This window comes from Haemaphysalis longicornis, unplaced genomic scaffold (genome assembly GCF_048455015.1).
Source record: "Haemaphysalis longicornis isolate Haplotype H1 unplaced genomic scaffold, Haemaphysalis longicornis Haplotype H1 scaffold_8, whole genome shotgun sequence".
NCBI classification, from domain to species: Eukaryota; Metazoa; Arthropoda; class Arachnida; order Ixodida; family Ixodidae; genus Haemaphysalis; species Haemaphysalis longicornis.
This window is the reverse complement of record NW_027526445.1, coordinates 182,763,739-182,788,966: the sequence shown is the minus strand read 5'-3', so window position 1 is coordinate 182,788,966 and position 25,228 is coordinate 182,763,739. Positions and strand designations below refer to the sequence as shown.

At 46.7% G+C, this 25,228-nt stretch overlaps 1 protein-coding gene across 1 annotated transcript; it reads right to left on the bottom strand.

The window, feature by feature from the left end:
• Positions 1–670: 670 nt before the first annotated feature.
• LOC144148609 (phospholipid scramblase 2-like) lies at positions 671–25,055 on the bottom strand. Its single transcript, XM_077680119.1, has 10 exons — positions 24,962–25,055; positions 23,140–23,193; positions 21,741–21,794; positions 20,364–20,408; positions 14,368–14,481; positions 12,255–12,332; positions 9,991–10,130; positions 6,331–6,501; positions 5,733–5,891; positions 671–848 (listed from the first exon to the last, which is right to left on the bottom strand). Exons 1-10 carry the CDS (start codon positions 25,053–25,055, stop codon positions 783–785), a joined length of 975 nt encoding a protein of 324 aa, XP_077536245.1. The 3' UTR covers positions 671–782.
• Positions 25,056–25,228: the final 173 nt, after the last annotated feature.

Genomic DNA, 25,228 nt, shown 5'->3' with positions numbered 1-25,228 from the left:
TGTTTTTACTACTTGGCTGCGTCTGGCTGTGTTATCTGTGTCCCAAGCGAAGCGCATGTTCAATTATTTTATGCCGCACGGGTTATCTCATTCAGATAAGGAGAGCGTTTCGCCCTTACGTCACTGGCCAGGAATAATCTTCTTTGATCTACAATGTTCTGGATGTAAATCGACGGTTGGAGAAACACTCACGCTGCAAGATAAAAGCCTGCAGAGCAGACGCCACGGTATTCGACTTGCCGAAGCACGTCACTTCGCTGACTGTTGCTTCGGCGTTTGTGTATTCATTGAGTTGTTAGGGAGCACAAGTTCGCTCGAATAAACCTGTTTTCCTTGAAGGCAACTGCGTCGTCTTTGGCGACGTGGTAATATTCGAAATTTTCTGTTAGCTGCATCCTTTTCTGAGGTGCTTATATTTGGTCTAAATTTATTCACTCAAAACTGTCTGCGTCCAATGCACTATTATAGGATATGGCTATCATAGATACAAATAGGTAATTATCATCAGAAAACACGAGAGAAAAGAAGACGGGATATTGGTTACCCCAAAAATCAAAAATAGAGAAGAACACAGAACTAGGGTGAAAGTCTTAGATTTGGTGATATTCGCAAAAGCGTCTTGGAAGGCAGAAGGTTATAATTTGGGAGGAAATCGTGAAAATTGCTCTCTTGCCAGGTTATAACGACAGTGAGCAGGCCACCACCCGTGTCCTCCGAATCATTCGCTCACATCCGTCAATCTTGGACCCCAGCCACGGATTCGGGCATGGCCTTTGAGCCGATCATCCCGCCATGCCGGGCGCATTGTCGCCGGATTCTCCGTAGGCCTTCTCGAAGAACATGAAGTCCTGCGACAAAAGAAAATAAGGAGAGATGTTACAAATACCCTCAAAGGGATGGGACAGTTCTACAGGGAGAACTTCAGCTGAGGATACCATATCAATGCTGCGAATGAGCGATGGAAGTGAGCGCTGAAGTCGTCACTAACTGGTTTAGAACATTCCAGAGCGCCGTCGTGCGCGCATTTGTGCCCGGATAGACAGGACAGGGCTGGTTTACGTGTCGGATTTATCTCGCTTGATGAGCAGTTCAGATCTGATAATTGTAAGCGCCTTCGTGGAGATATGGCCTTTCGAGCAATATGCAACTACAAGTTATATTTTCTCACTACGGATTTCATTTTTCAGGAACCCGTCATTACCCAAGCAATAGCCGCCTCCGCTTCGCTCGCAGGGTCCCGTAGTCCGAAGCTAATGAAATTATCGGCTCGATTGACTTTCGCAAGGGCCATGGCATCCCGAACTGCGTAATCGGCCGCGTCCACGTATACCGTGTTTTTGAAATTTCCGTATCGTTTTTGCAGCGCTTTCGCTTCGGCGGGTCGCCGTTCTAGGTTAAGCGACCAATGGTACTTTGTGCGTTCAAATTCACCGGTGTGTTATCCTGACGTGTCGAGAATATGCCGACTTGTTTGACTGTAGCTCAGCCGTTCTTGAGCTTCTGCACGTTCGCTGAGGGTGTTTCAAAGCCCAAGCGCCTCGCGACATTCGGTCGTAGCTGTGATAGGTGCTAACACCCTGCTTCCACTCATGTCTAACAAGGACGGCAATGTTGAGTTCGTGATTTTCATGCGTATGAGTGGGGTGCCGTATTTATAATACTGACAGCGAAGGCTCGAACTATTCTTAGGAGATCGTGATCCTTCACAATGTGATTTCTGGGTTTGGGCGCGAAACGAGTTAGTTTGATGCAGGCTCTTGTCGAGCTCGAGGTCAGTATCCGGGCTGTGTCCATTGGCCGGTATTCAGAGACCGAGAGTCCGTATGCCGGGCACTGTGGGGATGGGCGGCGTTCGGTTAGCGAAACTCTTCGCAACCGGCGAGTTGGGGTCTTTATGTCTGGCCTTAATGCCCTATTGTAAGATGTCTTCATTGTACCGGTCCCTGCCTCCGTTGACAAAAAGCATGACATTATATGCGTGGAGGCTGTTTTAAAGACAGTCAATCTCTTCTGGTGTTTTGGGAAGCCTCTGCAAGGCTACTTGAAGAGAAACGGGAAAAAGACAGAACCCTGCGGCGTATGCCTGGTCCCAAGTTCTGATGTGATTGAAGGCCACCTATAGGGACGCTTTGCGTTCGCAGAGAAAGTTGGTTAAGCAGTTGTACAGTCGTTTGTTATGGCAGAGTCGGCCCAGGTGTTCAAGAATTGCAGAGTGTTTGTCGTTCCAAGTGCCTTCGCAAAATATAGTGGCAGAATGTCTTTTCGGTATATGATATGTTCCGTATGTGGTCGAATTTCGGTAATGTGTAGAGAAACGGTTTTTAAAAACGAGCATAATCTTCCCAGCATTGACTTCGATGTGGGTACCGCGTAACACATGCGGCATTTGGTGGTTTCCGGGGCAAAGGAAAAACCCAGAGATGCCGCGGCCAGGATCTCGTTCTTTGTCTCGTGAGTAGCGAGTGTCGCGAGAGGCGGGTTTCTCATTGCCGCACAAAATACACCCATGGCTTCGTAAGGAGTGAAATTTACCCTACCTTCATGGTTCTTGTTCCCGTCATGCGGGATTGCGCGCATAGGATTCACGAAGGATATCTTGTACGGATGTGTCCCAAGCGCGAGCAGCACAAAAGAAGAGGTACTATTTCCCAAGACACCAGCAATGCTCCTATCACAGAAATGCATCATACACTGCGAGATCAACAGCTTACTTGAAGATAGCACAAGTATAAGCGGCTGCGTGGTGATTAAATAAATGCCGTATGTGTGCTCAATTTAAACAGCGGAGCTGTTGCGTGTCACGTCTGCCGAAGATTCTGCGTGACGTAGAGGTCACGCAAAATCGTGAGGTAGAGGTCACGTAGAGGTCACGTAGAGGTCACATGCTCCCAGACCCGCCTAGCAGCCCCTCAGAAACCCGTTCCCAGACCAAACGACAGGTGGTCCGCGCTGCTTCGAGCCGCTTTGTGGGCCGTACGGGCAGGGGCCGCAGGCGTGTTTGAAAGCACGATCGGAGTGTTTTCGGACCGTTTCCGAGTGAAGAAAACTTTTCATGATTTCCATCTTTATCCATTTATTACCAACGACGCACGGAATCTACAAATATAGCTCGGCGATCGCCGTAGCCCACGAAGACTATCGGGAAAATAAGCCACAACTTTACCCTCAGCCGTGTTCACACAGGGTCTCGCTGACTGAGAGAGCGAGGGTACGCCCGCAATTTCAGAAAGCTTTGGGGCGGGCGCCCCAAAGCTTTGAGAGTTTTCGTGCGCCCCCAATTTCTGAACACTTTAGGGCGGGCGTATGAAACCTTTGGGAGCTTTGGTGCACGCGGAATTTCGAACATCTTTGGGGAGGTCACCTCAAACTTTGAGAACTTTGACGTGCCCGCAATTTCTGAAAGCTTTGGGGCGGGCGCCCCAAAGCTATGAGAGCTTTCGTGCGCCCTTAATTTCTCAACACTTTAGGGCGGGCGTATGAAACCTTTGGGAGCTTTGGTGCACGCGGAATTTCGAACATCTTTGGGGAGGTCACCGCAAACTTTGAGAACTTTGACGTGCCCGCAATTTCTGAAAGCTTTGGAGCGGGCGCCCCAAACCGTTGAGAGCTTTTGTGGCCCGAAATTTGACCAAGCTTTAGGGCGGCCACCCCAAAGCTTTCAGAGCTTTGGGGAGGGAGAGCTTTCGAGCGGGCGTCCCAAAACTTTGAGGGCTTTGGGGTTCCCGCAATTTCATAAAGCATTCGGGCGAGCGCCCCAACTCTTTGAGGGCTTGGGGGCGCCCGCTATTTCGAAAAAATGGCGTGCTCGCTCAATGCAACCAAAACACTATGGACGACTTGAGTTGTAAGCATGCGCAGTACTTGGCCCCAAGCCGGTTGAGGAACCCAGAGTGTTGAGTCCCGCTATTCTAAAGCTCCCTATATATACTTCTGCGCTAACCGTACAATTTCCGCAGTTATGGCGCTTCCGTTCTCGGGCGAGCGTACGTTGACTTTCGATCCGACTCAAGAGAATCACAGCTCCGCTTTTAAGTGCGAATGCACTTCTTAAGCGAGCCTGAAGCGTCCGCCGCCGTCCGCATAGCAACAGCTGCGGGTGCGCGCGCTCCTCGTCTTCCTTGGCAACGGGGGAGATGGGCGCGCGCTGCCTGGCCGCTGACATGGCACATACCCACGTGGGGGATTGGCCAGGAATCGGGCGTGAGAAGGGCTAATGCACCCGCTTAAAGGAGTACTGACACGAAATTTCAAAGCTGAGATCCGCTCTAGCAATCAAGTACAACGACAACACAAATAGGTGTCTGTGAATAAATGCATCTTTCTTTCTTTGTAGTTGTGTGTGTGTGTGTGATCTCTCTTTCGCGAACATTACCGAACAAATTCAACTCGTGCATTCGCACTTTCACATTCTTCCCCTCGGGGAAATGCGGGGAATTTTTTTCAGCTTTTTCAACAGATTTAGCACTGGGTGGAAATGGGTTTACATTTTTTTGTGGGTGTTTGCGTCTTTTGTGCAGCACCGACCTAAGCGTAAGCGCATCAACCAAGCATCTTATGCTGAGCTTTGTGATTTCCTCGGAGTAAAATACCCTTTGAAAGTTCCACTGACAGAATTTCCGAACAACGATATCTAATGCAACATCTTTCTCGATATTTGCCCTCAAGCGTCCGACAGCGTTTATAGGCTGTCGTCAGTGTCGCTCACCAACAAACAACGGTGGAAAACAATATTTCTCGGACACCATGCAAAACAATCCTTCCCGTGCACCTTGGGCAAAGGTAATCTTATTTAAGGTGAATAGTTTTAAGCCGTCCGTAATATGCATTGTAATTCTAACAAATTGCACCAGCCATGTGGGAACGTGAAGCTGTCTTCCGCACCACAGCTCGAATTGCCTTGATCAGGTAAAATGGAGTCGAATCTCGGAATGCCCAGGTACTATCTGGGAGAGTGCAACTATGTAACAACCGCTATAAGTAGAAGCAGCAAATAATTTCGTGTGGCCATCATTGCCCTGAATAATGTTTTCAGACAGCATTACGACTGGAGGGATAACAAATATATTGAATTTGTAATTAATTCTAGTGTGGACAACATCCCGTGCATTCCTTAGAAGCCACATTGTAATTATGTATGGACGGCTAGCTCTTACTGGAGACAACATGCACGATAAGAAGCTATACTCGGTGACAACTTAAGAACGGCACCGGAAGTTGTCGCTGCGCCTTGTCACCGTAGCCGTATGTTTCTCCGCGCGGCGCCAATAGGGCGTTACTGGGAATATTTTGACCATGGCGTGAGCCGTTCCCGTGATTTTTTGGACTTAATATGCTTATAAACGACTCCAGTGACGACAAACAAACTGCGCGAGACACGCCAGACGATATCACGCATTCATAGCAAGCCCCTTTCAAAATGCGTGCGCACTGACGTCACGGGTCCGGCGCTTTGGTGGAGTGATACACTACATGAGGTGGTGCCGTTCTTGAGTTGTAACCGAGTATAGTGGGGCACATAAGCGTTCTTTAACGATGTGTCAATGCCTCAGCATCACTTTTGCTTGAATTGTAAAACTACGGGTACACAGATCAGATGACGTCGACAAAAATAAGAAATGCAGGTACATGCAGCCAATAGTAATTTCGATAATAAGTTGCAAGAGCGATGCCCACATGCTGAGATAAGTGGTCAGTGCGAAGACCACGAGTAAAAGGAGGAGGCTGCTGCTTACAATGAGCATTGTAGTTGCGAGAAGAGTCGCCTTCATGTTAACGTCCAGGTCCATGGGGAAGCTGATGCCAAAGTTGTCGATGTCGGTGAAGTATTCCTTGATCAGTCCGCTCCACTTCTTAGTGATAGTGCCCACGGCGACGCCGTTCAGGGAGCGCACCTTTCAAGATAGGGGAGAAGTGACGGTGTCACATAAGGATACCTCCGTTTATGTGTATAAGCAAGCATATGCGATTTAATGTCCCTTTAAAAAACGTATGTACAATCATGGTCTCATTTAGGCCTAGCTCCGATTAGTTGAAGGTGCATGCGTCATTCGAAGAACCCGAATTTTATCCTGCCCTATCTTTCGGTTCCCTTTGCATAAATCATACAGTGAGCTCGTTTTGTTCATGAATGATGCCGGTAATGTGCAATGACGCGGCGTACTACCTGGTACAAAGTACGCGGGAAAATGCATTCAGGTAAATTCCTTATATGGCCACTTGCACCGTGCCCAGAGTAACAGCCGCAGCGCGTAAAAGACAGCCCGGAATCCTGTTACACGTTTCAAATTATTTCTTTTGTTTTGTTTGGGTAGCCTCGGCAGACGCACTTACTTCAAATTTAACGTCACAGGCGCAAGGCAGGCTTTGCGTGCAGAGGGGTCCCACGATAGTCAGCGCTGGCTTGTAAAATCGATCGTAGACGGTGAAGGTAGGGTAGCACAGTGAACACCGCTGAGATACGAAGCCGATAGGTGTTCCCGGGGGCGCTTGGACCTGCAACTCCTGCGAATTGAAAAAAAATAACAACATTGAGGAGCCAACAAAACGCCTCGGTGCGAGCTACGGGAGTATGAAGTTGGTGCACGGATACCTTCGAAGAAAGTGCGGGTTTTACACCGATGCTACAAGCAATTGGCATCAGCGATGATTGTGTCGAGAACCTTATCTGACCCATTTCCCAGACTCTATATCGCCGTGATGCAGTGACTCTTGCGACGCCTTTAGAGGAACCACGGTACTCTTCTGTAGAGCAGTCCGAATTCTATAGACAGATCACCTTTAAGCTCAGCTTGCATAAAGTGATATCGAGCGTACCCCAACACTCGGCTAAAGCAGCGGTCTCTCTGATATCAATGAATGCCAAGTGGCATTCATTCCAAGTGGCGACCACTGCTGGCTAGACTAGTGCAGGGTAGCGAGTGTTCCTAGCAATAAGTTCGGGTAGCGGCGTCCAGACTGAGTGGGTTGTATGCGATACAATGTGGTCACACCTCATCCACTTTATCTCGACTTGCCGCAGGTACCGTCCTTGCATTCTGTGACATCCCGATCACGCCAAGGCATGCAGTGCACCTGGACATGGCAGTATCCCTTCCCAGCTCTTATTGGAGATTTTGGAGATTTTATGACGTTTACTGGCACCAGTTCTAAAGTTTGCCCTATTTCTCTTTACTGAAAGCGCACAATTCCTGGCCGATAATGAGAAACTAGAGTAAATGCAGCGGACATGACAACGTAGGATTGTCTTTGCTCAAACACAAATGCGGCTTGTACGTCACGCCCTTTCGTTGATTCACTGAGAAGACGTGACGTAATTTAAACAGTTGGCGGGAACGAACAGATCACACATTGGCAACTTTAGCCTGCGTAAAAGTGACGTAATGCTTTGTAACAGCTTGAAAATGGCGGCGGCTGTCGCCTTGTAATATGGAAAAAAATTTCACCTTCCTTCGGACCCGTGAAACCCCGTGAATTTGTAGCACGCGCAGTTTCGCATGGCGCGCGGTTTAGAGCATGTTTTCTACCTAAAGAATAATAGGTTTGACTGTTTCCAAGTCAGCGATCACGGAGCACACAAATAACGTGCCGTATTTCGTTTTATGTCTCGCAATAAAATAAAAATATTTTTTTGTGTGTGTAACAGCAACATAAGAGGCAGTACAAGCCTCTTCATGAAAAAGAGAACCTAATGCATGGCATTTGTCCACACCCCTCCAAGTAAGTTGCTCGGTCACATGATCGAACTGAAGAGAACAATAAAGAAAACTGACTGCTTTATAGATTACTGCGCTAATTGACGTCGAGCTTGACGAATTGGTGATTCGGTGGCATCGGTGCGCTCCGCGGTTATCAGGCGTAGCCCTTCGGTGCCCCTAAGCGTCCTACAACCTACGGTCACGGCATATGCCATAAACTAGTAACATAGCAGCATACGATAGCGTCGTGGCGGTGGCGGCCTTAGGGTGATAACGCAACAAAGCTTGCATTGAAGCAGAGAGCTCAACTATGTTACTAAAAGCGATTGAAAGAAAGAAATAGATACGGTAAAAAGGATTGTGTGATGTTGTTTAGCTCAAATGCGTTTCGATCACTTACGGATCAACCTTACTCGATCGCTTTGTGGTGTTGAGATCAGTTTTGACCTGCAGAAACGTGTTTCCCTTCCCAGCCTCAGCTCCCGTCCCAATTGTTATAATACATGTCAAGTGTTTTTATATCTTTTATGTACAATATTTGATACCTTGGCTGTGATCTTTATGAGTAGAGCTTGAAAGTACAGTGCATGTCGCCATAGCTGTACGTGCATTACGTCACTGATTGCTTACGTTGTGCTGACGCAAAAAACATGGCGAATTTACTGTGAAATTATGCAGCGGAGAATAGGACCCCAGCGAAAGCACGGCAGCGCGCGCTACTGTGCTGTTATCTCGCAGCGCGTCGCCGCCATCGGCCAGCGTTTTGTTGCAAGTAATGTTTGAACCTCCCGCGTAAAATTAACATGGTTCAGATTAGCCACGCATGTAGTAGCAGCGAGCATGCTGTTGCGAATCTTGTGCAAATGTCATTTGGTTTGGATTAGCGGCCACGGAACAGCGTCAGGGGAAGGGGGGGGGGGGGGGGGGGCTATTTGGTGACGATACATGAAACATGAGTGGGGAGGAGATGACGCCATAGCTGAGAGAGATGACGCCATAGCTGCACGCGCCGCCCTCTTCCCCACCCTTCGCCAGTCGCTCTCTGTTAGAAAATGTAGTCTGGTTGGTAGCTTCAAATCAGGCACATACCTACGCGGAGATTGGACAACAAGTTTCTTACTAAATTAGTCTGAACGCACGCACGACCTTCTTTTCTTTGGGGTGTGTGTGTCAATAAACAACTCATGTTCGATGGGACTGTTCGATGGGTTCCGGACTATGATCTTTTCGCAAAACTCTCTGCGTTTTGTCCCTCTCGTAGCTGCTGCATGAGGTCATTCGGTTAGGCGGACGCCTACATCGCCAAACCCAGGTAATGGGTGCTAGATAGCTGCGCCCTAAAAATTCCTTTGGTAGGCCTAATGCGCCTTAGCTACACCCGGATATGCGAGAATATTTAAGCTTTCGCAGATTTTCACCCGCTGGACCTCGACATCTCCGTGCTTGAGTTTGCGACCCCACTGGTGAAGAGTTCAGCGAATACTGCATCACGTCCGCCGCTGCCACCTGCGCTCAACGGGCCTCAACTCAGGCCGGTTTCAAGAGCTACAGCGCGTGCATGCAGAATTTCCGTCTTAGCTCCTGAACTTCATACACCAAGGCAATGTTTCGTGTTCTTTTGAATACGCTAATCTCTTATGCTACAGCGATAACTTTCAAGCAATAATTCAGGCCTGTTATACGTGTTTAAGCGTCGTACTTGCACGAAACGCCCCCGTGAAAAGACATCAGCCCTAAACCTAAGGCATGCATGTCAGCTGCACATCAAAATGTTTGTTTGTTTATTATCGCTTTAATGTTTTAACCTCCAAGCGGTGACACAAATAAGAAGACTCAGCTTGCGAAGGGCTGTTGAGGTGGCTGTTTCTGAAGGCAGGAATATTTTTCTAATCCAAACGTAGACATGCGAAGTCGCTCTACCACGCATACGAGACGAACGCGTGGCTGGTGTCGCCAAGTCGCCTCCTCATTGGAACTGAGCGGAAACTGTAAATTTGAGTGCACATGTGTTTGCTTTAAAAAGTACTTAGGCCGGAAACGTTGCTCTATGCAGGTGTAGAAACAACGTGACCTGACAAGTTTTATGGATACATAGATGCATCCAGTCCCAGCGAGGGAACCACCGCCTATATGCAGCTAAAGGCATGAAGAGGTTTCGGTGCATCACCAATATGCCATCGATATTTTGGTTCATGGAAGCGGAGCAAAATTCCCTCAACATTCATCGCAGTAAAATGGAGTTTTGTTCTTTCTATTCCTTCGCAATTTAACGGTGTTACGCAGTTTGCGTTCTTACCTGCAGGCAGCAAAAGCACCAGCACTGAACGCATCTCAGCGGCCGGATGACGTGTACCACAGCTTCTCCCCGGTAGTCGACCATATCCATCTCAAAGCACCGTCTTGGGCCGCAGCACAATTTCGCGCAGCACCTTGAACCTGAATTCGGGATATGGTGGGGTAAATACAAGAAGCAGGACGCCGCATGGGCACAGAAAACGTCCGCCATTGTCCAAATGCATGCAACGCATTTCGGGGGTTCTGTAGTCCCACAGTAATTATAGAGAATAAAAAGGGGAAAAGTTTCTCTGACTGGGCGTTATGGTGAGGTTCAAACACAATATCCTCACGGCCCCGCTTCAACGAACAGCATATGGCCGTAACTGTAGCCTTTCCAGACAACCAACATTCCCTCAGAAGGGCTCGTGAGCGGTACAGTTTAGCCCTAGCGTGTCTAGCTTCCCCCGACATCTCGTTGTTGGAAGCCGCGCAGGGGGTGAGGCAATCCTGCGAATTCTTGGGTGTTTTTCAAGAAATGCGGATTGGATCGCACTAACCGCATTAGAGAAACTCGTTATGCCACACGAGAACAACGAATATTCACGGCCGTTATGGTCACATGGGTGGGTCAGTAAAACGCTTCGCATGACCGGACTATTTTGGAGAAAGATTTCATTAATTTTTTGCGTTTTTTTCTCATCGAACACCTGCCTGTGGTTGTGGTAGCATTTGAATATAGTAGCTGGACGTTAACGCATTCGGTTTGACAGCTCGGATGCCCCAGTCACGCGAAACATTGCGATGTATGATACGAAAGCTTAAAAGGAGAATCAAAGCTAATAGCTTTTATTTTTAACAGAAAGATTGCACGTTTCGTCGAGCTATCCACTTTCGTTCGACGGCCAATGGTGCCAGGCATAATTGCAGATTATGCCGAATCTGTATAATAGCAGAGTAATCGCAGATAGAAATTTGCGATTTTCCCCTTGCTTGTCAACACGTACAATGTCTCTAGGAATGAAACATAGCTGTTTGAACTGTCAGTGAAATAGTATTACGAATTGGCCTGTCTAATTGTTTTCTTTATTGTTCAGCATAGAGCACCACAGCCCTAAATCTGCCTTTCGGGTTGGCAGCAACAATCAAACAACACTAAGTTTCGCGTACCAGTTTTCCGGTAATACAAAAACAGAACAAATGCCAGCCTAATCGTCAGTCCTTTTATTATTGTTCATGTAAATCATATTAGGCACCTCGTTAACTGACATGATTGCTAGCGCGCATTCTGCGCGAATGCCGGTGCATCGAAATGGAGTTTTCCCTTCTATTTTATATATTTTGCACAAGATTCACGCATCTATTCCAGTAAAACACCAAGAAGTGTTTCCTGCATCTTGTCATTCTGTGTTTTTAAGCAGTATTTAAATAAGAAAACGTGAATATGTAGGACAGGCACGAAGCTGTGCACTGATATGCAACAGCCCATTCACGATTCGTTTTACGCGTATCACAAATCAGAATGGGGTGAAAACCGGAGTGGGCGACAGATCGATTAAACTTCAAAATAATTGATTAATGCATTAGCCTCGATTAATTTTTCAACCGGTTAATCGGTTGAAGTCATGTGAGAAACGTAAACCAAGAGTGCCATTCTGAAATTGTGTGCAAGACTTCCGAGGTTCATACTCGAAGTTACAGAACTGGCCCTCACAACAGGAAACGATGCAAGCGTACTCACAAACGCCAAGTATAAAAACGGCAAGAAGGTAGTTAAGACAGCCGGGTGTATCCATTTTAATACAAATACAAGGACCTATAGAACACGCAAAAATCGGCGAACAAAGTAATAAGGTTCCTCCATGCCAGCGCTGCCATAAATAAGATTAATCAGCGCACCCTCCGATTAGGGAGAGGGCATCGATGAGTGCTGATTTTGCTCATTCCGGAAATGGCGTGAATGACTACAAATACGCTGCTAAGCGTCGCGGTCGCATCAGCGCCTTGATGATGATCAGGTTACATCATGTGGGATATCTGCGAAAGGCCTAAAGACCAGCATACTGATGCCCGAAGGTGTTTACAATGTTCATTGCCAGCGAGGCCGCCCGAACTCGCTTTGAATGCCTGGATTTACTTGTCGGCGTCGGCCACGTGATAGTAAATACAACCGTCAAGCGTGAAATTAAAAAAAAAAACACCCCATTAATTCAGCAATCAACCGTGTAAACACGGTCGATTAACCAGGTTAAATTTTTAAGCGACGCCGAGCCCTTGTGTACTTACGTTCTCTGATATCGTATATAATTTGGCCCACCGAGTTCTTCGCTATGTAGTGGTTGCTCGTTTCACAGCCCAGGATCGCTGGACAAAGAAAAAGTACAAAATACATAAACGAGAGAGTTCCCACTTTTGACAGCTTATGTAATTCCCACTACACCAAAGCAATTTTTTTTTTTGCTAAATCAGCCTCTTTTCGCTGTTTACACGCGCCTTCTTTTCAAAGCGCGTAACTTTTGTTAAAACTTTGAGGAGAACTGTGCTGACGAAGCGCAGACAGCTCAGCAAAACCATACGTTGATGATGAAAATGACTAGGCTTAGCAAGATAGCTTCACGGGACAACTTTTGTCAAATATAGAAACCATTGCAATCAAAACCATTTGGACGCCGCCAGTTTGGACTGTTTCATGCGTGCGCAGAAGAAAGTGCTTAGGGAGTGACTTCAGGATTATTCTCCGCATGCTCGCAATAGCCCAGAAAGGTGGCGGTAGGGCTGTGCTTATGTGAAATTAAAATATTATTTAATCTTGCTATATTGGCCGTTCATCAACGAAGGCATCGCCCCTTTCCACGTCCATAGAGAGCATGGTTAGCGGTTAGGATTACCAGGCTCTCATTCAGGCTCTTTTGTTTCGTTCGTACTGTTCGGCTCAAAATTTGTTAAATGTGGCTTTTGTCTTTTTTTGACAGAAATAGTTCCTTTGGGATGCTTCTATTCTGCCCATAAACTCTGCGTTGAAGTGATCCAACAATTTTGGACTCTTCTGAACGGATTCTAAAGCATTGCCTAGCTGACCTCCAGGCGCGGTTCTACAGGTAATTATTTCCAGCGGCACATTGTTTTAAGAAAGTTGGTCGGCGCTGTTCTGGAACCTGGCTAATAAAACAGCAGCACCTATGTCTCTGGTTTTGTCCAGAGTTGTCTTTTTTTCGGCGATTACGTTTCGATTGAATTCCAGAACGCTTTTCTGAACAAGCTGTGGGAGGTTCATCCGCTCCGAGGCATCCTCTCTAATTTGGGGTGAGCAATGAGGTCGAAGACCAGATTCCGCTCTATGACTCGCCTCATCCTGCCGTGTGAAGTGTTTGCCTTCCACATGGTGTGTCGGAACATCCACAGAGGGCGAGGGAAGAGGCCGTCGTCGATAACAAGCCAATATGTTGACATTAATTTCAGAGAACGGTTTCGTGCACCCACCTTGGTTCGCGTAGTCGTTCTCGCTCTCAATAATCCATGGTTCCGCGAAGATGTCTCCTCTTTGTCATCCTGGTCTTCTCTCAAACTTTCATCTCCCGATTGCGGGTTAAAGAAGCGAGGTACAAAATCCTTAAAGATGAAGCCAATGATATGGTTGCGGCTTATTTCCTTTCACAGATGCCGCAAAATGATAAACCGCGTCTGTGAGCAAGTGTAATTAGTACAAAACTTCGGCTGCAGCCAGTCTGAATGCCTTAGTGAAAATGCGAGTTACGACATAACGGAAAGTAAAATCCTTTATCTCGCAGTTTAGCTCGCGATTCACCCTTAAGCAGTCCTAGTACAGAAGAACACGCGGCCGTTATCGAATGTTCGGAAATGCTAAACACAAAATAATGAAATAAAATACGATTCAAACAAAAATGAAAAATTTCATTGTTATTAAATCTTCGCCTTTCACGTATGGGAAAGAAATAGTTGATACTCCTTCGTAGGTGACGGTGAAGCGCAAGAAAAATTGATGAAAGGAGGGGCATACAAGAACCGGAGTGTAGAGTTTTTCTCCTAACCGTGAGTTTTAGAATGCGTAATGCTGTTCTACTGCCGCGGCACCTACCATGACACCGACGAAGGAAATGCCGAAACACTGCCGAGAACGACGCGTGTTGTCATGTGTTTCGCCCTCTGGAAACCGGCAAGCCCGTGGCAAAGAACACTAATGAAGACTATAGAGGAATGCTTTTGGAGACGACAAAACCGAAAAAGCGCGTGCGCGAACGCGCTGCTCCCCACACATGTGTTCCGAACTTTAGGCTTCTTTGTCGAGGAGGTGAGCAACCTGTGTACAGACTGGCCAACCAAAATGTGCTTCGTTTCGAACCATAACTATGTTGGTGGGTATTTGAAAGCACAATCTCACCTTCAGCGAGTTCCAGTTGCTGCTCCACTATGATCATGTCAATGCCCGCCAAATACTCGAGGCCCGGTGCGCAGACGACGTTTGCCACGCCGTTCCCTGGTCCCTGGACATATCCTGCGGGTGATTTCCAACATGGGGACCGTGTGAAGGATAGCACTCAGGTGGCACTGTTAAGCCCACATTCAGGTTGCAAGCCGCCAAATTAATTCAAAGTGCCTTCCACGCTTTTAGGGAATAACAGTAAAAAATTGTGTAATGCGTAAAATGCAGTTGGTTTAAAGGGAAGCTTTTTACCTCTACCCCCCAAGGATTCTGCAACGACCTTTGATGTCAACACAAAACTCCCGCGAACAAATAAAAGAAGTTACTGGCACCGCCAGGAATCAAGTCTGAAACGAATAGAGAAACGGAGCGAGAGCCCGTTGTCTTAGAGATTGAGGTACGAGCGCATGCGGAGACGGGAGAGACAGACAATGCTGTTACCGAGCACATCTGCGGGTTTACCCCCTGAGTTCTCGCTGAATGCCACGTAATAGCATCATGTGACCTCTCGCACCGCTGTGCGCTCCGCCCACGGCACATGTAGCGGCCGTTTGCCCGCCTTGCGCGTGCGCTAGGAGTTAGTACAAATTACAGGAAGTTCACACCAATGCATGGCATCTCACTTCTCATCCGTTTCTTCCGCCGACGATGGAGTTGACGAGATCGGCGGCCGAGACGAAGGAGAAGTGAGATCCTCTAAAGCCGTGTTTAATTTTATAAAAAAAAATTGTTTCAACTCATGTGCTTCACCAATACAACTCAACCAACCACCATTTATGGATCATGCATTGATTTAACCATGAAAAGATATATCTTTGAAGTAATAAGAAAATTGTTAAGTGCCTTTCACTTGTGTCTGGTTTCATTCTATGTACAGCCACATGTGTGAGTTCAAGTAACGTCGAATGGGTAATAATAGTGGGTGTCGTTTACAGCTTCGCTTTCCAACCAATTTCACAGGGTGGATTGACGCGTATTTTTTTTTCAATGACGGCAGTCATACAAAATAATAAATTAAAAATTCAGGTGGTAGTGTCAGCGCCTGTGCTTCATTTCTCGTCATTGTCTCCGTACCCAGTTGAAGTTAGGCTGACCAGTATTAATTCAAGTACGATCCAACTAGCTCAGATTCTGCCTATTCTAATTTATGCAGTTGGTTTTACAAAAACATTGGTAATTGATGGCCTGACATTTATGAAGTTTACAGCATTTGCCGGAACAATGCTAAAATTACGGCCGTAGTATAGTTGCGCTGCCTGGTCCTTCTGGAGCACAAAGGGATTAAAGCTATTTGAATATTTCATAGGAAGAGAATGAAAAAAATTGCCCGGAATGGAGTGGCCTAAGATGTTGCATTACTCTAAACTTACAAGCAATAGACAAAACCTGACTGCATATTTGTGCTCAGGATGTTAAAATACACTCAATGCATAAATATCAAGCACATAGGTTAAAAAATAACAAAAAAAGAAACATCCCCTTCGCGAGGGGCACGATCAAATGCAGAGCATTTCCGCGGGGGGCGCGCCTGCAAGTCGTATGGATTACGTATTGGTTGTTGTTGTAATTGTTGTATTCCAGCGTAGACATTGTCGATGAAGTCGATGGTGAAACGTGAAACGTGCCGTGAACCCCCTGCCGCGGCTATGACGCAACGTGGCGCGGCTATGACGCAACACAATCCAACACAATCCACTTTAATCCAATCCAATCCAATCCAAATCCAAACCAATCCAAGCCAAGCCAAGCCAATCCAAGCCAAGCCAAACCAAGCCAATCCAATCCAATGCCCCTCGCGAGAGAGTGTTATAGCGCCGAAATCGCGCCACCGCACGAACGCGTGATGTTGACGTCACGATCACGCCACAGATGTTAGCGACCGGAGCGCGCGCGAACGACATATGTGGTTTAAGCGCGAACCGACCACGGCGAGAGAGCGCGATGCGAGCGCCCCCACCTGTTCTTGCGCGTGAACCGACTGTTGCTCAGCGCGAACCCAACGCGGAGAGAGAGGGTGTTGCGCACGTCCCCACCTGTTGTGCGCCCGAACCGAACGCGGCGAGAGAGGGTGTTGCGAGCGGAGAGTAGGCGAGGAGGACGCGGGAGAGAGCGCGCACCTGTGGCCTACGGTTGAATGAGTCAAGGATATAAGGCGCGTTCGTAACCTTCCGTTCTGTGTCGCCTTTGTGGCCCAGTGGGTAGAACACCATGTACCTTGCGTTCCGCCCGCAGAGTCATGGGATCGAAACCTGGCGCCGGTAAGTATTATTTTTTTATATAGTGTAGGGGGAGCGATGCGGACTACGGACGTCAACGCGGGTGACATCGTGAGTTACTGAAATGCTCTGCATTTAAAAAAGAGGGGCTCAAAAACGAGTGTTACGAATGGCTGAAGTTCGCATCGAGGATGTCAGTTATAGTGGGAGGGAGGTGGCTTCATTCTACGCTGGTTCACCCGATAAAAGACTCATTGTACAGTCAAAAGCTTTATGGCAGTAAACACGGAAACGCGAGTCGCTGAGTACATGCAGAATGGCATAGCGGTGGTCTGGCGCACTCGCGCAGTCCGTACATTTATCGGGCATGCTCGTTGATAGCGCTTGATCGCATATGGTTGTCTTCTCAGGTAAATACGTCACGATATCTAGAAGCTACTGTAGAAGGATACACAATCGGAGCAGTCGCTTTTTGTTAAGGAGCAAAAAAAGTGACATTATCAAACGTCTGTTTCCGACTGCTCGATCAGGTAATGCAAAGTGCTCTATCTTGATATTCCCATATGGCGTGACGGAAGCACAGCAGCTGACGATGGTGCGATCCAGAGACTTTTATTTCGAGGCATTCTTTGCCGAGTACACCCACAGCCAGGTCAATGTAACGGCGTGCATTTCCACAAAAAAGCATATATCGCCGGTGTTCCACCGCTAATCGTTATAATAGCGTAAATTAAGATATTTCATCGAACCAAATTTTGAAACACTAAAAAATAAGAAAAATGTACAAAAATTACGGAAAGTTGCGACCCATGCAAGGCCCTGCATTTCCACAATAATACAGAATTCGCTGAAGTTTCAAATGTACTCGTTATAATAGCGCAATAAAGAGGAGTGCTTTAACGAAATTTGGAAAACTAAAAAATAAGCAAAACCTAAGGAAATACTGAAAATGGCGAACCTTTTAATGCCCTGAGTTTTCACAATACTGCAGATTTCGCGAAAGTTCCACCTGTAATCGTTATAATGGTGTAAATGGAGATAATTGGTTGAACGGGATTTAGAAAAAACCCAAAAAAATTGGCTGTAAAGAACTCACACTCCAGATAAGCGGCATAAGAGTGCTACGCATCACTAGACAATTATGTGAATTTACACAGAATTTTTTTGAAGGAGTTTTTTCGCTCAATGTACAAGCTTGCACAACGCGCTAGGCTTTCACCAGAGTGCTCTGCAATGAGAGAGTGGTACGCGCTCCCGTGTTTACTCTTATAAAGATTTTGACAGTGCTCATAAGCGCGGTAATCCGGCACGCACACTTTGCTGTGATGGCCAGTTAGAGGTGAGACGTGACGGGTTGGGCGAGTTAAAAAGTTAAAATTTTAATGCAAGGGTATGACGACAATATTTGTGGCACAAACAAAGACGAGAACATTTCTGACAGTACGAAAAATTGAGCTGATTAAGCGTATTTTTTTCATGGATGAGGCACTGCAAGGCGCGAACAGGATGATGTCAGATTTAACAAGAAGAACGAATCCGGACTCATTCAAGAGCATGTGTTCTAATATGCAAAGGAGGGCAATTTCGTACGGAGTTAATTAATGTTTAATAACTGACAACAAAACCTCGTTGTGTGTGCCCTTCTAAACTTTTTGGCAGCGTTCACACGGATCGTCAAATCGCGTGCATCTGTATCCGCTGGCGTGGCCCGCATGCGGCAAGCCTGTGTGCCGCCTTCGCAACGGGGACGCGAGGGTTGGGGCATGGCGGCTACACCATAAGGCGTCCCAGTGAGCTCAAAAGCATTACTACAGTTAACTAGAATACTTGGGTATTCTAGTTCATTGTAGCATTATATCGACGTTACCTACTGTTTCCCTCAGCGTCCTGCCTCCTACCTATGAAAAGACACGATTGAAGTTGTTGGCACCGGTTAGCTTAGGAGCACCGACAAGTGGACGAGTCGGTACGAAGACATGGTAAGTAAAAGCGCAGAAAAACGCGGGACAAGACAAGAACTACACAGGACAAGCGCTTCTCCTGTGTAGTTCTTGTCTTTGTCCCACGTTTTTCTGCGCTTTTAGTTAACAAGAAAGCTTCTACCTGCCGTGTTTTCATATCGACCACGTACTGCCCACTTGAGGACGAGCGCAATCTCTTTTGGTCGCTTGCATATTGATGACGCTGTCTCCCTGCTAGCACTGCGCCCACCAACGTTAGTACGAACTGCTACGCTGCTGCCGTACCGCAACCAGCGTGCCCGTGAGCAGTCACAATTCCTTCTGACGCATTATTTGACTTTCGTACAAGGTGCGGGCGCACATGTGTTGATCTCCGTGTTCGCAAGCAACTGTACTGCGAACACAGAGCAACCTCGGCTCCATTGTCCCGTCGTGATGCGGAATTCTCTAGGGCTAGTAGAGCGTTACCACACAATGTCACTGGTATTGTGCATATCTATTGACTCCGCCGCCACGGCTGAGAGTCCGGTGGTAACGGGGCAGATGAAGCACACCGGGGTCTTTTTTTTCTTCTTCAAGATGCAGACGCATCCGCAGACATGACTGGCACAATCATGGCAGTTTCCAGTGTTGCCAAGAGAAGAAATCGTCCGTTAAACTTCAATCTGAATACCATCTATACAACGAAGCATCTGGGCTGTCTCGGAATGCTCGACCAAGCACGCTTGTGTGGAGATTAACGCGGATATCCACCTGCTTCACTCGCTCAGCTGCGGTTCCTTTCTTAGATCTAAAGTGCGGCTAGCACACATCACTATAACGAGATATCGGGCTTAATGGTTTGCAGCAGATTTAAACTGTGAATTTTGTAAGTACTGCTCCCCCTTCGTAGTTGTCTTTTTTCAGCTCATTTGTTTGCTAGAGTGATGGAGAACTGAAGTTGGCGTAACCTAAACTGCGTGCTTATATTGAGCGTCGGCCATAGCAACCGGCCTCGTAGTGATTAACAAACGGAAGCTTAATCTACGAGCTCATGTCCTTGAAAAGTGCATGAAAGTCTCAGCTCCTCCACAGTTAAATAATGGCCTTACAGCTGTCTCGACCACGTTCATTTGCGACTATGAAGATGCCATGAACACCAGCGAAGCGATCGAGCCACGATTTTGTTTTAAAGCAGACACTAACGAGAGTTTATTGAAATTCTCTATTTGTAAGTTCATTTTTAATGCTAGCAGTCTCTCGAAAGAAGTAATTCCTGCGGAATTCGTTTTAAATTTCAATAAACGCTGTAGTCGGGTTGCAAAAGATCCCCAGTGTTTAGAAGGGGCAGAGTCTCGTGTTTTCTTCCTTAAGGTACGGCTTTGTCACCGGGACACATTCAAAGCGGGTGGCGCGTCGGGAGAACGCCTGCAAAGCGGCGGACGTCTGAGTTTACCCGTTTGAAAAGTGACCATTTCACGTCTGTTTCAGACATGGCCTATGTGCACTTGCGGGGCCTCTGACCGATGACGTGCTGAGAAAAAGACGCCTCGCTTTGCTGGTGCTGCGCCAAACCTGATGTCCTGCTCTCAATCAGAGCTCGTTCGAAACAGACATCAAATGGACGAAACAAAGAGTTTCGCCCCAACTCGATGCCATGTGGTGCTTGTGCCCAGCGACGCCGGCTGACCGCTGGTGTCGTGGCGGAAGCCATTATAGCGTACAAGTAGAGCAAGTTCGGTATTAGCATTGGAAGTTTCCCGCAGGCAACAGTTGGCACATTGAGGTTGTAACTCACCCGGGGGCGCGGGGGGCCGGCCTGTGGAGCTTGGAGTCCTCTGAACTGGAAGTGTGCATCATCGTTTGTATAAGAGCCTCGCCACACAAAACTGCCTTTTGTTTTGGCACGAGAGTAATATATGTTCACGTACATGTACTCTCCGAGTTCAACTCGTCCCCTGCTCTCTGTTCAAATGCTACACGGTGCCCCTTCGTTAACTCACTTTGCATGCGTGTGAGGCTCCAGAGTTATATTGACGCAAACGTTTCAATACTGAGAAAATGCTGCGGAATAAAGAATCTACACCTGCCTATTCTTAACGCGCAAAGAAAACTATTTATCTGTGACTCCATTTACAGATGTTTGAGAGATATCGAAAGCCCAAAGAAACTTCTTAGTTATAACTTCTTTTGCGCGGTTCACCATCCGTGCTTATGTTTGAAACAAACCCTTGCCATGAATCGAAAAACTGCACGATATTTTCTATGATGCCAAGTCCGCGTCATTTTGTTGCAACGTTGCACACGCAAAATAGTTAATACAGCGGTTTGTTTTGTCGTCTAACGGTAGTGCCCACAATGCACTGACGAAGTAGCGTCTCAGCAAACCGAACCGGCTGTTCAGACTGTCGGCGTGAAGCCACCAAGGAACGTAAGCGACGACAACGTACGGTGCGTACAGCATTTCAAATTCATTTGTGAAAATCACGGCTTCTAAACTTATTGTTTCAGAGATAGATAATAGCCAAATCTGGTCAGGTCCACTCGCATACGGGAGATATATACTATGCAGTAAACTCAAAATTTCAACAAAGAAAGATTTATTATATTTGCTTCATCCCCATTTTATTGCTATTCCTGTATTATAAGATGGTAGGAAAGGCGATGAACCCATGCAGCCTCTTCATTACACATTGCCACTGTGTTTGGTCTCTGGGTCCTCCAGCCGCGCCACGATATTCAGAAAGCGGAGCTACACGTCTTGATGGGATGAACCACTAGAAAAAAATCATGCGATATCCAGTGATGAGCATAATGAAAATAATAATGATCGACTTCTTCTGCTGCCGGTGAGGAAAAGGAAGTACCAACAGTCTCTGTCATTTATGGAACTAAAACCTTTTCCAAGCGGTCTAAATTATCTGTTCTCAGCGCCTCGTAATTAAATAAGAATTGTATTAATTTTCACTGTCTTCTGTTGACTGGCCGATCCCCTGATTGGGGATGTGCCCTACCCAAACCCGCAACAGCCGCAACACTATCAACCGCATTTGCTCCTACTATCATCCTCATCTGTTGTGTGCTCAATTAATGGCGGACATGACGTGACTCTGTATTCCTGCCTCATTGGAAGTTTCTAGCAGGCAAAAATGGGCACATTGAGGTTCTTACTCACCCGGAGGCACGGGGGACCGGCTTGTGGAGCTTGGAGTCCTCTGAGTGGATCCAGCTGGAAGTGTGCATCATCGTTTGTATGAGAGCCTCGCCACACAAAACTGCCTTTTGTTTTGGCACAAGAGTAATATATGTTCACGTACATGTACTCTGCGAGTTCAACTCGTCCCCTGCTCTCTGTCCAAATGTTACACGTTGCCCCTTCGTTAACTCACTCTGCATTCGTGTGAGGCTCCAGAGTTATATTGATGCAAACGTTTCAATACTGAGAAAATGCTGCGGAATAAAGAATCTACACCTGCCTATTCTTAACGCGCAAAGAAAACTATTTATCGGTGACTCCATTTACAGATGTTTGAGAGATATCGAAAGCCCAAAGAAACTTCTTAGTTATAACTTCTTTTGCGCGGTTCACCATCCGTGCTTATGTTTGAAACAAACCCTTGCCATGAATCGAAAAACTGCACGATATTTTCTATGATGCCAAGTCCGCGTCATTTTGTTGCAACGTTGCACACGCAAAATAGTTAATACAGCGGTTTGTTTTGTCGTCTAACGGTAGTGCCCACAATGCACTGACGAAGTAGCGTCTCAGCAAACCGAGCTGGCTGTTCAAACTGCCGGCGTGAAGCCACCAAGGAACGTAAGCGACGACAACGTACGGTGCGTACAGCATTTCAAATTCATTTGTGAAAATCACGGCTTCTAAACTTATTGTTTCAGAGATAGATAATAGCCAAATCTGGTCAGGTCCACTCGCATACGGGAGATATATACTATGCAGTAAACTCAAAATTTCAACAAAGAAAGATTTATTATATTTGCTTCATCCCCATTTTGTTGCTATTCCTGTATTATAAGATGGTAGGAAAGGCGATGAACCCATGCAGCCTCTTCATTACACATTGCCACTGTGTTTGGTCTCTGGGTCCTCCAGCCGCGCCACGATATTCAGAAAGCGGACCTACACGTCTTGATGGGATGAACATTTAATGGTAACCACTAGAAAAAAATCATGCGATATCCAGTGATGAGCATAATGAAAATAATAATGATCGACTTCTTCTGCTGCCGGTGAGGAAAAGGAAGTACCAACAGTCTCTGTCATTTATGGAACTAAAACCTTTTCCAAGCGGTCTAAATTATCTGTTCTCAACGCCTCGTAATTAAATAAGAATTGTATTAATTTTCACTGTCTTCTGTTGATTGGCCGATCCCCTGATTGGGGATGTGCCCTACCCAAACCCGCAAGAGCCGCAACACTATCAACCGCATTTGCTCCTACTATTATCCTCATCTGTTGTGTGCTCAATTAATGGCGGACATGACGTGACTCTGTATTCCTGCCTCATTGGAAGTTTCCAGCAGGCAATAATGGGCACATTGAAGTTCTTACTCACCTGGAGGCACGGGGGACCGGCTTGTGGAGCTTGGAGTCCTATGAGTGGATCCAGCTGGAAGTGTGCATCATCGTTTGTATGAGAGCCTCGCCACACAAAACTGCCTTTTGTTTTGGCACAAGAGTAATATATGTTCACGTACATGTACTCTGCGAGTTCAACTCGTCCCCTGCTCTCTGTCCAAATGTTACACGTTGCCCCTTCGTTAACTCACTCACTCTGCATTCGTGTGAGGCTCCAGAGTTATATTGATGCAAACGTTTCAATACTGAGAAAATGCTGCGGAATAAAGAATCTACACCTGCCTATTCTTAACGCGCAAAGAAAACTATTTATCGGTGACTCCATTTACAGATGTTTGAGAGATATCGAAAGCCCAAAGAAACTTCTTAGTTATAACTTCTTTTGCGCGGTTCACCATCCGTGCTTATGTTTGAAACAAACCCTTGCCATGAATCGAAAAACTGCATGATATTTTCTATGATGCCAAGTCCGCGTCATTTTGTTGCAACGTTGCACACGCAAAATAGTTCATACAGCGGTTTGTTTTGTCGTCTAACGGTAGTGCCCACAATGCACTGACGAAGTAGCGTCTCAGCAAACCGAGCCGGCTGTTCAAACTGTCGGCGTGAAGCCACCAAGGAACGTAAGCGACGACAACGTACGGTGCGTACAGCATTTCAAATTAATTTGTGAAAATCACGGCTTCTAAACTTATTGTTTCAGAGATATATAATAGCCAAATCCGGGTAGGTCCAATCGCATACGGGAGATATATACTTTGCAGTAAGCTCAAATTTTTAACCAAGAGGGATTTGAGTTGAAGACCGTTTGGATTAATTCAAATCTTTATGAATAACGAGTGCAGTTATCACACACAATTATAATTATGCATAAAAAACAGTGCCTCGTATTTCCTTGTGTCCTGTTTTGGGAACGACGATTCAAAGCTACGCGTTTACTCGCAAAGTGACTTGGCATGAAAATTGTGTCAGAGATAAAAAAGTTTTTTTTTTCTTTTTGCATGCAGACTATGTGACCGCGCGCCAACGTCAAAAACGGGTACACATACTGCTCATGAGACTGCTCATGCTTGAATAAATCTGTCTGGAGAGCACGCAGATCGTAGTCGAAGAGTGACAGTGGAAATTGTGGAAACAATAGCAAACTACCACCATCTCCACATTTTAAATGCAGAATTGTGCCCCTTGCCAGTGAGAATGAGCGTCGAATTCTAGAGGTGAGAGTGGTGCTCGTTGAATTACAGGACTAGGTTGAAGCATATGCAGTAATTAACAGCGAATGCTGCCCGGTAGCGCGAATAACGATCTCAAACTGCACCCGAAAGAGAAACTTCAAGCGAAACAGTGTTGATGCAGGTGCACGTACCAAAAATAGGTATTGAAAATGGGTGTTTCTAAGCATACATGAAGATTGGGCAGAAACGCCAAAAATAGGCATCTACAGGCACTATAAGACCAAGGAAACCCTTCTTAACCTTCAATTCTTGGTTATATATCAAAATGGTGCCACAGGAGGGCGAGGAACAGAATAGGCATTTGCCCTAAAATCCGGTCTATTACGTTCCCCTGTTCGGGTTCCCTGGGCACACCTGAGCACACATACTCACGCTGAGGCCGACTTGGCTGCCCATCCTTGGCCGGCACTGTCCCCGCGTCCACTTCCGTAGCCCCCGTAGGAGGACGCTTCCGTCCACAGAAAAGAGCTCTTCGCCACTCCACGCGTGATTTTATTCCGGCGTGATTGACCGACTTTCGGGCGACTCAACCTGCTTTGAGAAGTAGTGCTCCGGAGAACCCGCCTGAACGTAACCCTGACGCCTGCCGTTCGACCACCGTCGACTCGTAGTCGTGCGGCGCCTTACTACTGCCCTGCTCCTTCTCAGGAAAGGGCATTAGACAACCTTATAGGGAGTAAAAAAACAGGCCTCCAACAATCCCGGACCGGGCATACGCGAACCAACGACATCGCATTGTTCGTCTACTTCCTTTTCGCCACTTAGTGGATGGTTATTTTTGGCGGCATCTATACCCTTTCCGGGAGATACTACGCTCTTCAGTATTCTAGT

What these genes read in the sequence shown, in the direction of transcription:
- LOC144148609 (XM_077680119.1), bottom strand. Translation starts at nt 25,055, where the DNA reads ATGCCCTTTCCTGAGAAGGAGCAGGGCAGTAGTAAGGCGCCGCACGAC. An exon ending in CCGGTCCCCCGTGCCTCCGG is followed by an intron (nt 20,409 to 21,740) that starts GTGAGTAAGAAC and finishes GCACACTTCCAG; the next exon opens with TTCAGAGGACTCCAAGCTCC. An exon ending in GGTGCTTTTGCTGCCTGCAG is followed by an intron (nt 6,502 to 9,990) that starts GTAAGAACGCAA and finishes TTCAATTCGCAG; the next exon opens with GAGTTGCAGGTCCAAGCGCC.